This window comes from Trachypithecus francoisi, unplaced genomic scaffold (assembly GCF_009764315.1).
Source record: "Trachypithecus francoisi isolate TF-2019V2 unplaced genomic scaffold, Tfra_2.0 Lachesis_group4, whole genome shotgun sequence".
In the NCBI taxonomy this organism is placed as follows: domain Eukaryota; kingdom Metazoa; phylum Chordata; class Mammalia; order Primates; family Cercopithecidae; genus Trachypithecus; species Trachypithecus francoisi.
Window position 1 is genome coordinate 54,630,074 of NW_022681469.1, and position 18,609 is coordinate 54,648,682.

The window sequence follows — 18,609 nt, forward strand, 5'->3', positions numbered from 1 at the left end:
AAAGGTGAGAAGGGATAAGATCCAGAGGGCAAGTGGAGGAACAGGACTCTAATTTTTTTAAAGTGACATTTTTCTTTTTTCTTTATTTTTTTTTGACACGGAGTTTTGCTCGTCGCCCAGGCATGATCTCAGCTCACTACAACCTCTGTCTCCTGGGTTCAAGCAATTCTCCTGCATCTGCCTCCAAGTAGCTGGGATTACAGGTGCCTGTCATCACACTCAGCTAATTTTTTGTATTTTTAGTAGAGATAGGGTTTCGTCATGTTCAGCAGGCTGGTCTCGAATTCCTGATCTCAGGTGATCCACCCACCTCAGTCTCCCAAGTGCTGGGATTACAGGTGTGAGCCACTGCGCCTGGCCATTTTTCTGTTTTATAAGAGAAAAAACAGAATTTGAATATAAATACAAAATTTTAGATTGAAGTTGTGTCCCCAGGACCCATACAGTAGCTGGCATATAACAAGCCCTCAATAAATATTTACCAATTTAGAGCACTGAATTAGAACTTTTTTTTTTTTCTTTATGAGACACGGTCTCACTTTGTCACCCAGGCTAGAATGCAGAGGTGCGATCTCGGCTCACTGTAGCCTAGACCTCTCAGGCTCAAGCAATCACCCCACCTCAGCCCAAGTGGCTGGGACTACAGGCACAAGCAACCATACTTGGCTAACTTTGGTATTTTTTTTTTTTTTGTACAGATGGGATTTCATCATGTTGCCAAGGCCAGTCTTGAATTCTTGGGCTCAAGCAACCGGCCAGCCTCACCCTCCCAAAGTCCTAGGAATACAGGTGTGAGCCACCACGCCTGGCCAGCACTTATTTCACTTAAAATCTTAACTTCTTATGGCCCCTAGGCCCTACTCCTCTAATCTCTTCTTAATATTCTTTCCTTGGTCTATTATCCCATTTTTGATTTTTTTTTCCCTGTTCTTTAGGACAATCTAAATTAGTTCCGGCCTTGGACCTTTTGTACTTGCTGTTTCCTCTACATAATTACATTTAAAGAAAGTCATACCATTGAAATAGTACTTGCTTAAGCCAATAAAATCAGAAAAAACTAGTACTCTTCGTTAGAATCAGTACATTATCAAGATTTCTTTGCTCTAAACGAGTGGTAGGCAAACTAGAACCCCTGGGCCAAATCCAGCCTGCTTACTGATTCTGTAGACAAAGTGTTATCGGAACACTGTCACGTCCATTCATTTACACACACAGTCTGCTTTCCAGCTGCAAGAGCAGAGTTGAGTAGTTACAACAGAAACCATATCATTGCAAGTCTTAAAGATTTACTCTTTGGCCCTTTACAGGAAAGTTCTGTTGACCCTTGTTCTAAATTTAATTCTAAATTCCAAAATAATTAGGGAAGTAAAAGAGGATTTTCAACAACACACACATACTTTTTAATAACCAGGAACCAAATTAAATTTAAAAAATGAGAAAATGTATGGAGAAACTGAGCTAGCTATAAAATCTAGTATTAAATGTCACATGTTGACCCAGGTTTTTAAAACTCTATTCCCTTAAATAATCAAATTTTAAATGTCACAATAGGAGTTTTTAAAAAACCCAGCATTTAATCCTTCACTTGGCTGAATAAAATTATCATGAGATTTCCTGGTATTAAAAAATGAGGATTTTGGCCATACACCGGGGCTCACGCCTATAATCTCAGCACTTTGGGAGGCCAAGGCAGACAGATCGCTTGAGCCCATGAGTTCAAGACTAGCCTGGACAACATGGCAAAACCCTGTCTCTACAAAAAAATACAAAATTAGTCAGGTGTGATGGTGTGCACCTGTAGTCCCAGCCACTCGGTGTGCTGTGATAGGAGGACTGCTTGAGCCTGGGAGGTAGAGGCTTCAGTGACCCATGATCACACTACTGTACTACATACAGCCTGTGCAACCTTGAGGTCCTTTATTTGAGCCCCTATCCCACCCCCCCAAAAAAGGGATTTCACACAATTGTCTACTATAGCTGCTGAAACACAGGGTATTTCCATTTCCTTTTCTTTCTCCTAAGAGCACAGTTATCGTCTTGTGCAAGCTCCTTGGGAATGTCTATGGTAGGAGAAGGGTTAACAGTGCTCTAAGCCCTTCCTTCACTTCCATTTTAACCAGAGTTGTTTTCCTTTTATCTGTTTTACTTATTTTGTTTCTGCAGAAGTATTTGAAAAGCACAGGTAGTAATAAATTCAACCGATAACTAACAGCACTGGTTTAGTGAGAAAAAGCAAGACATGGATCTAAAATAGACCAGGAATATCACCCTAGTTCTGATACCTTACAATCCGTGACTTCAGGGAAGTTAGTTAACCCTTCTGAGCCTTTGCTTTCACATCAGTGGGAAGAAGTTAACATTGAGCTCACAGCATAAAAATAATGTAGTAACACATGTAAAACATTTACCTGGCACAGCAGCACTCAACAAATTGTAATTCATTCCTTCTTCTCTTACTATTAAGTTGAACAATACAGAATTACTGATATCAGACCAACTCTGACCTATAAAAATGGCATTCATATAGTTCAACTTAATCCTGCAAAACTCAACTGTGCAGCGGAGAGTTACCAGAGGGTAGAAAGACCTTCTTACAAGGGTAGCCCCTGGCTGGCATTTGGGAATTTAGCTGGTAAACAGTCCCCTACATTGATAAGAAACTTTCCTCAAATGATAAGGGTAGCTTACTCTGCCTACACTGTTTATACAAACAATATGGTTTATGTTATATACCTATTTTCTTTCTGGGAGTCTGGAATTTTGGTACATTCTAGGCAGGTGCCTACGTGCCATCCCTCAATAAAAACTTTGGGTACTGAGTCTCCAATGAGCTTCCTTGGTAGACAACATTTCACATGTATTGTCACAATTCACTGCTGAAGAAATTAAATGCATCCTATGTGCCTCAATGGGGAGAATCCTCATGGAATCTTGCACCTGCATTCCTCCAGGTTTCACTCCATGTACCTCTTCCCTTTGGCGATTTCGCTTTGGATTATTCTGCTGTAATAAATCTTAGCCATGAGTACAACTACATTCTGGATCCTGTGAGTCCTTCCAGCAAATCTTTGAGCCTGGAGATGGTCTCGGGATCACATTTGACACATCAACTTTTAAAATACAACTAACTATTTTAATGGCAATTTTGTAAAACTGTATTGTACATAGTGTTAACTTCTCAGAATATATTACATAAAATTAGATGGCAAGGTAAATTTTGATGTATTTACATGCTATCATAATGTGATACTCTCAAGAGTTAAATTCTATAAACCTACTTTCTCTGACACTAAATGTCCCAAACTGCCAGGGTACTGACTTCTTCTGAGTAGACAAAAACTTTCAGGAATGCAATCTGGCAACATATATCAGTAGCCTTTAAAAAGATCTTGCATTCCATTTGACCTAGTAATTCTAGATCACATTTATTCTCAGTAAATCACTAAAGACATGCACAAAAATTATGCCAGAATGCTGATTTCACTGTAATATTTGGCTCAAACAACTTACATATTCAATAAGAGACTGATTAAAACTTAATTTTGGTACACCTCTAGACTGGAATACCACGAAACCATTCAAACAGGAGTTTGAAGAAAGGAAGAAAAAAAGAAAGCCTTTGCATACTATTAGAATGAGTCTGAATTTAGACTTAAAGGCAACAAGGAACCAGTGATGCAAAAAACTGGGAAAATTAAATGACTTACGTGTTTTTAGAAAAAATTATGGTTTATGTGTATCGTTGTCTTTGAGTGAAAAACAGAATATATGAATAAAAGGGCTTTTTTGGTGTACATTTACTAGAGAGGACGAGAGGGAAACAAGAGAGAATTAGTATGTTAGTATAGTACTAATTTTATTAAGTTTGAACTACTCACAGAACATCTGAAGTGGTCTAGTAACGCAGAGGGCTATGTGAGTGGAGCTCATGAGAGAATTAGGTAAGGCTGATTTGGAAGTCATGAGCATACAAAAACAGTGCAAGCTATAAAAGTAGATGAAATTTCCAGGACAGTTTACAAAGTAAGGTAGTGCAGATCCCTAGAAAACACAAATATTTAAGAAAAAGAAGAAACATTTAAAAAGGAGATCATGCCATAAAAAGAAAACCAGATGGAAAAAGAGTTTGGCGATTCCTCAAAATGTTAAATGTGGAATTATGTTATGACCTAGCAATTCCACTCCTAGCTATAAAACCAGAAGAACTTAAAACAGGGAGTCAAACAGATACTTGTACACCAATGTTCACAGCAGTATTATTGACAATAGCCAAAAGGTGGGAACAACCCAAAGTGTACATCAAGAGATGAATGGATAAGCAAAATATAGTACATCTATACAATGGACTACTATTCAGCCATAAAAAGGAATGGAACTCTGGTATATGCTATAACATGGTTGAATCCTGAAAACATGCTAAGTAAAATAAGCCGGACATAAGAGAATAAGTATTTTATAATTCCACTTATATGAGGTATCTAGAATAGGCAAATAGAGATAGAAACTAGAATAGAGGCTATGAGGTACAAGGAGAAGCGGGAAAGGAGGAGTTATTTAATGAATGCAGAGTTTCTATTTGGGATGATAAAGTTCGAAAACAGTAGTGATGGCTGCACAACACTGTGAATGTACTTACTGCCACTGAATTGTTCACTTAAAAATGATTAACATGATAAATGTTGTATCTATTTTGCCACAACTTAAACATATATATATATTTTCACTAAAGCCAAAGGTAAAGAGAGTCAACAGTATCAAATTCTGCTGCGAGATCGGGCAATATAAGAAGACCTGAAAACTAGGCATGGGCCTTAATGTGATGGTAGCATGGTCACAGTAATAACTAAATTATACATAGCAGGTAGAAGAATTAATAAAAGGAAGAACACCATAAGGATTTGGACATCTGAATGGACCTACATTTTAGACCGTGCCCAATTACAGGAATTAGAGGCACAGATAAAATTGACAAAGGGTCAAGACTTAATCCAAATGAGTCACCCAGGCCCTACCTTTGACCCCTTCAGGTGATACTGGGAGCCCGGAGAAGGTGAAATGCTGCTCCTAAGCCTTGGTAAGTAAAGCAGGTAGAACAAATAGTGTGGCAAGGCTGGTTTGCATCTGGCTTCAAGGGAGTATCAGGGTGTGGTTTCCTTTCCCTCAGAGATATCGAAGACTGAAAGTAGCACTCTCCTGGCCTAGAATCGGTGATAGTGGATCTTCAGAGGGCAATTCATTGACTCCCCCAACAACACTGTCACAAAACTACTGGTAGATCAGCTACTGCGATCTGCCTGGTATGGGACGGACTGTAGTGGGACTGAATTATTCTTGGAAATGGGGTCACTGCTGCTCCAAACTGATAATCAGGCACTATCCTAGGAGGTATTTTATCGAGCAGATAGTCCAATCTCCAGTTTTACAGACCAGGAGATGACTGATCTAAGTGTCACAAACTCTACATCCAAGTCCTACCTCTACCACTAAAGTCACTATATACCCTTGGAACATGCCACATAACTACTCTGGGGTCTCAGTGTCCTTATTTGTAAAATAAACTCTGAACTCTTATCTAAGTCAACATGGTATTATAACAGCAAAGAAAAAATACCTTAAAGTCCTTAAATTGGTCTAGCATTTTTCCCATCAAACTGCATTGTCCCTACTATCCCTGTGAAATTTACCAGAGTACTATTTATGACTGTTGATTATTTACTTAATGAAGCAAACAGCCTATATTACAAAATGGTACTGGATCTTATTTTAGACTAGAGTTACCCAAAGCCTAAATTTTGGTAGTCCTAAATTTATACCACTTTAATTTTCATTACTTCACTAACTTTACAAATATAGAGAACATTTTTGGTCATCAGAAGTAGAATTATTTTGTTTTACTTTTTTGAGACAGGGTCTTGCTCTGTCACCTAGGCTGAAACGCAGTGGTATGATCATGGCTCACTGCAACCTGGAACTCCTGGGCTCAAGTGATCCTCCCATCTCAGCCTCCCAAGTAGCTGGGCCTACAGGCATGCACCACCATGCCAAGCTAATTTTTAAAATTTTTTTATTTTGTAGAGACCGGGTCTCATTGTATTACCCAGGCTGGTCTCAAACTGCTAGGCTCAAGCCTCAGACTCCCAAAGTACTGGAATTATAAGCATAAGCCACTGCACTGAGCTGAATTATTTATGTAATATTTCCATTCTTAAAAATGAAAACAGGCTATTTACAAACGTGTTGTAATTCTAAATTAACGTCAAAAACGTTAAAGGAAGAACAAACACTACTCTGTTTGCAATAATCTATTTGATATTGCCACATTTTTCTGGAACCACTTTACAAATTTAAAATCTTATTTGTTTTATACCAAAATGTCCTTATTCATTAAAAAATCATCATAAATTATCATCTAAGCCACATCATATATTATTAGTGCAGAAATTTAAGTAAGTTAGAACTGAAAATCTAAAAAGGGAAAAATGCCAATCATTAAATTGAGAGAGGCATTTAGAGAAAAAGAACAGTTTAGAATGATTGAATAAATAAGTTCTAATTCCTCAGAAATTGGACTTAAAGGATGTTCTTCTTCCCAATTAAAAATCTAATTTCTTCTCTGTATAAACTCTCAAACTGTAAGTGGGTTTTGATGAGAGGCTCACACCAGCATCTTAGATCCTAGGTAAAACCTCTAATTCTCCCTTTGAGTGTTAAGACCTCCAATAACATACACCTCAATAATATAACCATAGCCAGTATATGTTATTGAAGGCATAACATGAATAGGTTATACTAATTGTTTTATTAATAGGTGTAAAAAATCTCCATGACTTCTCAATATACTCCTTCAGATTTGTGATCAAAATTTGTCTACTTCTTTTCTCTCTCTTACAATCTATTATTTTTAAATATTTGTATTAAAATACATAAGAAATTTAAAAATAAAGAGCAAATGAAGTTTGGTATGACAATTGTCCTCAGTTCATCACATGTGGCATTTCACTTCATTTTACTCCTCTATTAACTAAATGTGACTCTTCTGACCTATGTGGCAGCATGAATCTGGAGCCAAGCAACTCTGGGTTCAAACCTAACTCTACTTTTTATTAATTATGTGGTCATAGGCAAATATGTTAATCTCCTTGAGCTGCATTTCTTATAAAATGAAAATAATACCTGCCTTTTTGCTGGGATGATTAAGATATTTTATATAAAACATCTTGCTCAAAGTAGGGGAGCTGCTTAACACTGTTACAGAACATTATATGAATACAATGAGCTCTGTATTACAAGCGAAAAAAAATAAGAAAAAATTGTTTATGATTAAGTATGAAACAAATGAAAAATTCAGCATCACCCTAAGAACAGGTGTAAACATGGCTGGGCACGGTGGTTCATGCCTGTAATCCCAGCACTTTGGGGGGCCAAGGTGGGCAGATCATTTGAGCCCAGGAGTTCGAGGCCAGCCTGGTCAATGTGGTGAAACACTGTTTCTACTAAAAATACAAAAATGAGCTGGGTGTGGTGGCATGCACCTGTAATCTCAGCTACTTAGGAGGCTAAGACATGAGAATCCCTTGAGCCTGGAGGTTGCAGTGAGCCAAGATTGCCCTACTGCACTCCAGCCTGGATGACAGAGCAAGACTCTGTCATAAAACAAACAAACAACAAAAAAAGAATAGTTGTAAACAATATAAGGACAACACTTTAAAGCAGGCTCTTGAATACAAAAACAAAGCCACGCTTAAATGAAAGCACCTCCAATTAGTACAAACAAATCAACACTCACTTTAAAAGCAGCAGAAAAAATAGTTTCTTCATAGTGGATTAAGTGTCAAGAAATCACAAGCAAAAATGTTAAGCACTGAGAGAAAAAAGAACAAGTAAAAAGTTTTCGCCAATATTTCATTATATACAAAATATGTTAGAATCTTCAATTATACAAATTCAAACTAAAAATACCTGAGCACCAGCTGAGAACAGGGTTCACGCCTGTAATCCCAACACTTTGGGAGGCCGAGGCGAGTGGATCACCAGGTCAGGAGTTCAAGACCAGCCTACCCAACATGATGAAACCCCATCTCCACTAAAAATACAAAAATTAGCTGCATGTGGTGACACGCGCCGGTAATACAGCTACTCAGGAGGCTGAGGTAGGAGAATTGCTTGAACCCAGGTGGCGGAGGTTGCAGTGAGCACAGATAGAGCCACTGCGTTCCAGCCTGGGCGACACAGCAAAACTCCACCTGGTTGCTGGGGGTGGGGGGAACCCAAGCACCAACAAACTAATGACTCCTGTCAGCAGGTAGCTCTAGTGACACTGGAAACAATATCAAATACTATAGTAAAATACAGTTCGTAAAAAATGTATCAATTCTCAGAAATTTGGAGTCAAAAAAAGTCATGGCAATACTTCAATAATGAATATTAGTGGTAATACTATTTAAAAGGGAAACAAGGTTAGCAATCATGTTCTCAGTGTTTGAAAAAGGTAACCGTTTTTGTTTTTGTTTTTACTTTAAAAAATGGCTAGGAAAGAAGAAATTTAATATTTTCCACTTACAGCTCTTCCTACTTTCTAGCTCCAGAAGGGTTTCCTTTTTTTTTTTTTGCTTATGTAACCAATTTAAATACTTACTCTGAACCTGCAGCCATTTCCAAGTATGACGTCTCTGCTGTATCAACCCCCAATGGGATCACTATGCTCATGACGTTCGCCTCTGGTAAATTCGATTACTATGGAGTCCTATGCATTGGTATCCAAAACACTGGGGCATGCCAGCCACAGTGCTCATTGCAAACATCTAAGTGCATCCACAAACCCTGTTTAAAAGAAAAGGAAACAAAAAAGCAACAGTCACACTTTATAACAGTAAGTAAAATAACATGAAGAAAACATTCTTTATTGAAAACTCAATATAAATTGAAATTTGCTTAGAGTCTCTCTCATTAATTTTTCTGGAATTGAGTTATGTGATCATGATCAAAAGAAAAGTTTCTAAATCACAATCTTTCTGAGGGAATGAATTTAGGATGCCACAAGAAGATTACTAAGGCATATTTAGTGAAGAACCAAAAATATTCATTTTAAAGGATAAAATGTAATTTCTTACAGTGCCAGTATGCAAAAATAAGTCTTCTTTGTTCAGTGAGTGATCTAACAATATATTAACAAATACTGAGTACTTACTATGGACTAAGCACCATAATCAGCTTTTTACATGGATGGTCTATTTAATCCTCCTAATTCTAAGGTAGGTATCTCCATTTTACCACTGAGGAAAAGAAAACCAAAACAGGCTAATACTGAAAAGCACTGTGTAATTGTCTATTATTGTATATTTTCATATTATAATAATTAGTAGTCTGGTAGCTCTCCCCCAGCTACACATGGTTTAAAAATAACTTAATCAAGGGTGCTCCATTTAAGAGATGAAACCAGGATTTGAACCAATTCTACTCTATTGTTTGTATTTGTATGTAAGGGACACTATGTTATTGGTAATAAATTCAATTACTGTACAGTAGTTGTCATTTTCTATAACAGGTAAATCTAGGTATACTGTTGAGGGAGTTCTCTTTTTCTTCCATTAATACTGTTCAGTTATTAAAGAGTTAATACCCCCTAATTCAATTAGTAGAAAAAACTAAGTTTTTTTTTTTTAATTTACAACTGCAACTAAAAGATACTTAGCTTCAACATCAATTTTTCTAATTTAAATTCACTACATAACAGTGGCTATAGGTATGTTTATAAAATATCTACTCAAAGTCTTTTCAAAAATTATACAGGTGCAACTCAGGAACAAAACCAATATAGATAATCCTATAAATTAGAAAACAGCAACAGTCATCCTTGTCTCTGTAATGTAATACCTGAAATATTGAAAAGCAGTGTGCAATTGTCTACTATTACATATTTTTATATTATAATAATTTGTAATCTGGTAGCTCTCCTCCAGTTACACATAGTTTAAAAGTTCAAGGCTAGTTTTCTTGGAGAATTCAAACCACTATTAACACGTTATTTACCCACTTTGGTAATCTTCCCCCATAATGTATGAACTCAAAATCTGTATAATCAGTGAAACAGGAATTAACCTGGATATTCTCAAATGTTAACTAAATATTATAGGCAGCTATAAGAATTGCTACTTGAAGAAATACTGTTTTTTATGCTAGACTCATAAAAAGTCTTGCATTTTAGGTATATACTATATTTAGTGGTATACTTATTTACCAGAGGCAGACACTGAAAGGAAATCAAGTCATTATTAAAGTCTTTTAAGTAACTGAGTGATACTTCTAATTTAAAATAACCTACTTAGGTATTTATTTACCAGTATGTCTTTTTATATAAATATGCCATCCTCAATAAACACCACACTTGAGCTGTTTCAGTAAAGAGCTTGCCACAAACCTCCTTCAGACAATGACTTTTATTTGTGCTATTGCTGCTTGTCTTCCAAACTGCACAGTGCCTGGAACATAACAGCATTCTACAAAGAACTGGTGAATGCATTAGAGCACTTGAGATGAAACTGCAGCTCTGGCTTAATTAACTAAACGAACTATCACCCTGTATAATCAAGTGTCATTGAAAACAACTATATGACATTCCCATAACTGCATTTCCCTAAAAACACAGAAGCTCATCCTCAGGACAAAGACACATCATCACATCTGAAACAGAACTGCAGACTCTGAATTTGATTCAATAGGAAAAGCAGATCTCAGTAATTTACTCACAAGAGGTCAGAAGACAAGAGGTCATATGTATTAAGACATTAAGGCAAATATTTCACTATTTTCATTAATATAAAAAATCTTATAATGAGAAAACTCACATTGCTTAAAAATCTTGTTGATATGTAATAAAATGATGAATTCGTTACGGTTAAATCACAGCTTTTTCAAAAAGGAAAAGCCACTGTAGTAAGCAGAAAAGATGTGACCTTTAACACAGTGAGCTTAAAAAACAGTCAAAAATAGGCCGGCTGTGCTGGCTCACGCCTGTAATCCCAGCACTTTGGGAGGCCGAGGTGGGCGGATCACGAGTTTAGGAGGTTGAGACCATCCTGGCCAACATGGTGAAACCCTGTCTCTATTAAAAATACAAAAATTAGCTGGGCTTGGTGGCACGTGCCTGTAATCCCAGCTACTCGGGAGGCTGAGGCAGGAGTAATCGCTTGAAACAGGGAGTCAGAGGCTGTAGTGAGCTGAGATTGTGCCACTGCACTCCAGCCTGGCGACAGAGCGAGTCTCTGTCTCAAAAATTAAAAAAAAAAAAAAGGTTATAAATAAAGGGAAAAGGTTTTTAATACAACCTGAACAATTAATATAATATTTCACATCTTACATGTGAATCAAAAAACTGGTCATCCAGCTGACAAGTAAAATATGTACAAAATACACTGAGAATAAATGGCAGCCATTAAAGAAATAATATAAAAGGAAATACCATGAGATGTCTGGTAAATCTGAGGTCCAAGAAAGAATAAATGTCTTCACAAAACCTGCTTATCCAGAATAGACCTAGAAACCAAGTGAACATAGGAGTTTTGAGCTATTTTAAAATGGCATAAAATTACAGTTACTTCTAACTAACATGGTACCTAAAACCAAAGTGACTCACACAAAGCAGCCAATTCTTAAAAGGGTAAATTTATTATTCCTTTTATACAAATGAATGTAAACACAAGTAAAGGCAACAATCAAAGCTAAATACTAAATCAAATTGGAAAAAGAAACACTGGGATACAATATTAAATTTAATATTTAAAAAATTTTAAAAATAACTTTAAAAAATGCTAAATTTTAATACAATATTAAAAACAGATTTAGCAAAGGCAACAATACCAAAACAAAAACAATAAAAACAAACACAACTCTAAAGTAGGAAAAATGAAGTAAAAGGCAAAAAAAGCAATTAAAGTAGAAAACAGTTTATGGAAAACTGGAAGTCTGAAGCTGCCTTTAAGACTATGTTAAAATAAACAGAAAACAGGCTGGGTGCAGTGGTTCACACCTGTAATCCCAGCACTTCCAGCAGCTAAGGCAGGTAGACTACTTGAGCCCAGGAGTTCAAGAGCAGCCTGGGCAACACAGTGAGACTTCGTCCCTACAAAAAATACAAAAATTAGCTGGATGTAGTGATGCACACCTGTAGTCCCAGTTACTTGGGAGGCTGAGATGGCAGGATTGTTTGAGCCCAGGAGGTCAAGGCTGCAGTGAGCCATGATTGCACAACTGCACCCCAGCCTGGGTGACAGAGGGAGACCCTGTCTTTAAAAAAAACAAACAAAAAGAAAACAAAAAAAAACACTTTAAAGATTAATATGACACCCAAAAGGCAGAAAGAATAAAAATATGAGGAAAAATATTTTTCTAAAATTACAACTAAAAGTGCCCAATATAACAATCTCTTTGAGGAAAGAGCCATTTACTACATTTCTTTCCTTTATAAGCACCTGGCACAGTGCTTAATAAATATTTTAAATTAAATTAATGTATATATTTTGGATGTGTATCACTGAGAGACTAAGGAGGTAAATTTTTGGCTTAATTACGAATGGAAATAATTAAAGAAACTTGAAAGAAATTTTGAGCAGACATGTAACTGAGATGGGAAATTAAACAGCCCTTATTATTCATTTAAGATTTAATTTACAGCAGCTGACTAAGGTAAAATGAAAAGAACACTAGTCAATCAAGATCCATTCTAAGTTACTACCTATGAATGCTTGGGCAAGTCATTTCACTGTTCTGACTTTCAGCTATAAATGAAAGTTGATTTAGGTTGATGATCTTACAATTACAAGCACATTAACAGATTACTCCAAGTAATCAAAACAATAGAATTTTAGATTCTAAAAAACCGTAAAATACAACTCTGATAACAAAATGAATATGTATTTCTACAACTGAGCTAACATTACTACCAGATAGTGCTCTACAAGCACTTATCTGATACCCAAACTTCCCCAGCTATTGGTTATAATAATAATGATAGCAAATTCTGAGTGCTTACAATGCTTAATCTCCACAATAATCCTACGATATAGGTATATTATCCCCATTTTACAACGAGGTAGAGAAGTTAGATTTGTTCGAAGTTCATAACTAATAGCCAAATCAAGATCTGAACCCTTGTGGTCTGATTCCAGAGCCTACACATCAGTTTGCCTGAAATTAAAAACTGCCAGATGGCCGAGAGCTGTGGCTCACACTTGTAATCCCAGCACTTTGGGAGGCCTAGGCGGGCGGGTCACCTGAGGTAAGGAATTCAAGACCAGCCTGGCCAACATGGTGTAACCCTGTCTCTACTAAAAATACAAAAATAAGCTGGGTGTGGTGAGGCACACTTGTAATCCCAGCTACTTGAGAGGCTGAGGCACCAGAATTGCTTGAACCTAGGAGACAGAGATTGCAGTGAGCCAACATTGCTCCACTACACTCCAGTCTGGGTGACAGACTCTGCCTTAAAAAAAAAAAAAAAACTTGCAGCTGCCTCTCTCATAAAGGGAAATTAAATACTTAAGTATCTCACTCCAGAATATCTGGATTGCATTTCCTCTGATCATTAAATGAAACCGCACTAACAAACTGACCTTGCTCCTCCCTCAAACCTGATCTAGTTAACAAATTTACATTCAATCTGTAACAATGCATTAAAACACCACAAACGTGGGAAAATACAGTCTCAAAGTCTTAAAATTTGTGTTTATGACCAGGTGCGGTGGCTCACACCTGTAATCCCAGCACTTTGGGAGGCCAAGGTGGGTGAATCACCTGAGGTCAGGAGTTCAAGACCAGCCTGGCCAACGTGGTGAAACCCCCATCTCTACTAAAAAATACAAAAATTAGGCCAGGTGCGGTAATCCCAGCACTTTGGGAGACCAAGACGGGCGGATCACGAGGTCAGAAGATCAAGACCATCCTGGCTAACATGGTGAAACCCTGTCTCTACTAAAAAATACAGAAAACTAGCCGGGCAAGGTGGCGGGCGCCTGTAGTCCCAGCTACTCGGGAGGCTGAGGCAGGAGAATGGCATAAACCTGGGAGGCAGAGCTTGCAGTGAACTGAGATCCGGCCACTGCACTCCAGCCTGGGCGACTGAGCAAGATTCTGTCTCAAAAAAAAAAAAAACAAAAAACAAAAATTAGCCGGGCGTGGTGGTGCATGCCTGTAGTCCCAGCTACTCAGGAGGCTGAGGCAGAAGCATCACTTGAACTGCGCAGCTGGGCAACAAGAGCAAAACTCTGTCTCAAAAATAATAATAATAATAAAGCAAGAAAATAAAATTAAAAGGAACACTACTCAGCAATATAAAGGAACAAACTATCAATACATGCAACAACTTGGAGTGAATCCAAGGTAATTATGCTGAGCAGGAAAAAAAAAAAAAAAAAAGCCAATCTTGGCGGGGCACAGTAGCTCACACTTGTAACCTCAGCACTTTGGGAGGCTGATGCAGGTGTATAATTTGAGCTCAGGAGTTCAAGACCAGCCTGGACAAGATGATGAAACCCATCTCTACTAACAATAAAAAAAATTAGGCCAGGCACAGTGGCTCATGCCTGTAATCCCACCACTGTGGGAGGCCGAGGTAGGTGGATCACGAGGTCAAGAGATCGAGACCATCCTGGCTAACACGGTGAAACCTGTCTCTACTAAAAATACAAAAAAAAAAAAATTAGCTGGGCGTGGTGGTGGGCGCCTGTAGTCCCAGCTACTCGGGAGACTGAGGCAGGAGAATGGCGTGAACCCAGGAGGCGGAGCTTGCAATGAGCTGAGATTGTGCCACTGTACTTCAACCTGGGCGACAGAGCAAGACTCTGTCTCAAAAAAAAAAAAAAAAAATTAGCCAGGTGTGGTGGTGGGCCCCTGTAAGCTCAGCTATCAGGAGACTGAGGCATGAGAATTGCTTGAACCTGGGAGGAAGAGGTTGCCGTGAGCTGAGATTGCACCACTGCACTCCAGACTGGGTGACAAAGCGAAAACTCCATCCCAAAAGAGAAAAAAAAAAAAAATAGCCAATCTCCAAAAGTTACACACTAACTGCATTTATATAACATTCTTAAAGTAATAAATTATAGAAATGGAGGATAGGTTATTCAGAAGAAAAGGGGTAGAGGGAGGTAGGTACGGTTACATAGGAGAACAATACTAAGGATCCTTGCGGTGGGCTGGGCGCTGTGGCTCACGCCTGTAATCCCAACACTGGGAGGCCGAGGTGGGCGGATCACGAGGTCAGGAGATCGAGACCATCCTGGCTAACATGGTGAAACCCTCGTCTCTACTAAAAATACAAAAACTTAGCCAGGCGTGGTGGCGGGCGCCTATAGTCCCAGCTACTCGGGAGACTGAGGCAGGAGAATGGCGTGAACTCAGGAGAGGAGGTTGCAGTAAGCCAAGATCGCACTACTGCACTCCAGCCTGGGAGACAGAGCGAGACTCCATCTCAGGAAAAAAAAAAAAAAAGGATTCTTGTGATAAAATTGTTCTATACCTTAACTGTGGTGGTTGGGTACAGGTACATTTATGTGATCATAATGTACAGAACTAAATCTAGACAAACAAATGAGTACAAATAAAACTGGGAAGCCTGAATAAAATGAGAAGATTGTATCAGTGTCAATATTCTGGTCTTGGCGAGGTGTGTTGGCTCACGTCTGTAATTCCAGCACTTTGGGAGGCTGCGGCAGAAGGATCACGTAAAGCCAGGAGTTTCAGAACAGCCTGGGCTACATAGTGTGACCCAAACTCTACAAAAATAAAAAAACTAGCTGGGCATGGTGGTGCATGCCTGTAGTCCTAACTATTCAGGAGATTGAGGTAGGAGGATCGTCTGAGCCTAGGAGTTTGAGATTACAGCAAGCTATGATCATACTACTCTCCAACCTGGGCAACAAAGGGAGACCCTGTCTCTTAAAACAAACACACACACACACTAGTCAGGACACTGTACTACAATTTTACAAGATGTTACCACTGAGGGAAACTGCGTACTATGGTTTGAATAAGATTTGTCCCTGCCAAAACTCATGTTGAAACCTTATTTCCAGTGAAGCAAGGTTGTGATGTGGAGCCTTTAAGAGGTAGGGCCTTGAACAGGAGGTGTCTGGATCATGAGGGCCCCGACTCTGTGGGTGGCTTGGTGTTAGTACTGTGGTAGTGAGAGCGTCATCTCTGGCAAGAATGGATTAGTTCTCTGAGGAATAGATTAGATCCTGAGAGTGGGTTGTTAAAATTTTAGCCATAACACCCTTTGAGTTTTGCTTTTTCACACGTGTCCACCTCCCTTTTGATTTTGCTCCATGTTGTGATGCCACCATGCTTCTTGAACTTCCCAGCCTGCAGAGCAGTGAACTAAAAAACTCTTTAGGCCAGGTGCAGTAGCTCACACCTGTAATCCCAGCACTTTGGGAGGCCGAGGCAGGCGGATCACGAGGTCAGGAGATCGAGTCCATCCTGGCTAATGCAGTGAAATCCCGTCTTTACTAAAAATACAAAAAAATTAGCCAGGTGTGGTGGCAGGCGCCTATAGTCCCAACTACTCGGGAGGCTGAGGCAGAAGGATGGCATGAACCCAGGAGGTGGAGCTTGCAGTCAGCCGAGATCGCATCACTGCACTCCAGCCTGGGCGACAGAGCGAGACTCTGTCTCAAAATAAAAAACAAAAAACAAACAAGCAAAAATACAAAAAACCTTTTATTAATTATCTAGTCTCAGGTATTGTTACATCAACACTAAATGGACTAAGACACTGGGTAAAGATACATAGAATTTCTCTATTATTTCTTACAACTATATGCAAATCTATAAGTATCACAAAATTAAAAGTTTAACTTTTTAAAATGACATTAAAATTGTGGCCTTTAAACTCTTTTTGAGTATTGGTAGCAGTTTTCCTATACATGAAATATTAACACAGAAATCTAGGCATCCTTTTTGATTGTAACATGAAAAAATAGTTTTTATCTCCTATGCTTTAACCAGTAATTGTTAGTGTCCACTTGAAGTGCCATACTAAGAAAGTCAAATATAAAGGGAGAATGCCACAGAGATGTCTGCCAATGGGTACAGCAGGCATTTGTACTTCATATTTGCTACATCTGTGGTTTAAAAAAATAGCAGGGAATGTCCACGCCTGTACACCTGAAGAACTGTTTGAAAATCAGTAGCTAAACGAAAATACTGACTTAAAATTTGATATGAAAAGCTTGTTTCACCAGTATATTCTACTTGTCCAAAGGACATATTGAGTAGAATATTTTTTACTCTTTCAAAAAATAGTGTCAAAGCTTACTGTAATTAAAAATCAAACAACAACAAAATCCTAGGCTGGATATGGTTGTTCTTGTTCTACACTAATGTCTTCCCTTTTTAACCTCCTAAAGAATGCACTATTTACATTAACTACTGGTTTATATTTTGACACACATTATTTTAGAATAGCTGTTAAATGTATACTTCCACAATTAGATCATCTATTTGACTCCATAGCAAGAACTGAGGTATTTCTATATTACCTCAAAGCCTGTAATTCAGTGGCTAAGATACCACCTAAATTATTATTGATTAAACCACAATTTCCTTTTTTCTAACACATTCACTCTCTCCTCCTTCCTTTAAATGAAGATGAAAAAACAAAACCTGCCACTGACGAATGTTACTAACGTAGTTGCCCCCAGGCAACCCATTATTAGTCTCCCATCAATCCTGGATTCAATCCTTTATTTGTTTGATTTACTATTCCCACCTATCTATTGGATGTACATTTATAATATCTGCCATCACTTCAAAAATCAAGCCTTCAAAGTGAAACTTTCTTTTCCACACATCTTCTTTCATTCTATTTTTTATCACTATCATCATTCTCCTCTTAATCCTTCTTCCCTTCCAGTCTCCTATTATATCCAGCCACCCAATGTCTTGTGCCTCCTCAGTGTTTAAGACTCATTCTTCCTCAGCCTCCATGGCCCCTACAATCATCTTCATCATCTGAATAATCCAACAATCAACAACCCTTTTGATTTGTCACTATCAACTTCTAAGTAATTTGTCTCTAAAGAATGGAATTCTTAGTATTGTTTAAGTATTTCCCACCTCCCTCAGAGTACAACTATTCTATTATTTTAAAACCAAATCAAATTCATTCTTTCAACATATTTATTGAACATATACTATGTTCTAGATACTGCTCTAGGGGCTTGGGAATGGGCAATGAACAAAATTATATTGCTCTTACAACACCTGAAATGACCTATGGCAATCCAATATAATCAAGGGTACCTTTGAGTAGTTTTTTGTTTGTTTTTTGTTTTTATCCTGGAGTGCAGTGGCACGATCTCAGCTCACTGCAAACTCTGCCTCCCAGGTTCAAGCGATTCCCCCACCTCAGCCTCCCAAGTGGCTGAGATTACAGGCGTGCGCCACCACAATTGGCAAATTTTTGTATTTTAGTAGAGACGGGGTTTCCCTATGTTGGCCAGGCTAGTCTTGAACTCCTGACCTCAAGTGATCCATCTACCTCAGCCTCCCAAAGTGCTAGGCTCATAGACATGAGCCACTGTGCCCAGCCTTAGAGTACTCTTCTTAAGTAGTTGC

At 38.2% G+C, this 18,609-nt stretch overlaps 1 protein-coding gene across 3 annotated transcripts in view; it reads right to left on the reverse strand.

Annotated features, from left to right (window-relative positions):
- The window catches only part of KMT2E (lysine methyltransferase 2E (inactive)), a 99,729-nt gene that overhangs the window by 65,852 nt on the left and 15,268 nt on the right, over window positions 1-18,609 (reverse strand). Inside the window, exons 2-3 of one of the 3 annotated variants that reach the window (XM_033193830.1) lie at window positions 11,459-11,532; window positions 8,636-8,820 (exon numbers count right to left, since the gene is read on the reverse strand). In XM_033193830.1, the coding sequence (XP_033049721.1) occupies window positions 8,636-8,706 (71 nt within the window). In that variant the 5' untranslated portion in view covers window positions 8,707-8,820; window positions 11,459-11,532. Of the gene's footprint in view, window positions 1-310; window positions 361-8,635; window positions 8,821-11,458; window positions 11,533-18,609 lie in introns of those variants that run through there. The other 2 variants (XM_033193832.1, XM_033193831.1) reach the window with 2 other exon arrangements.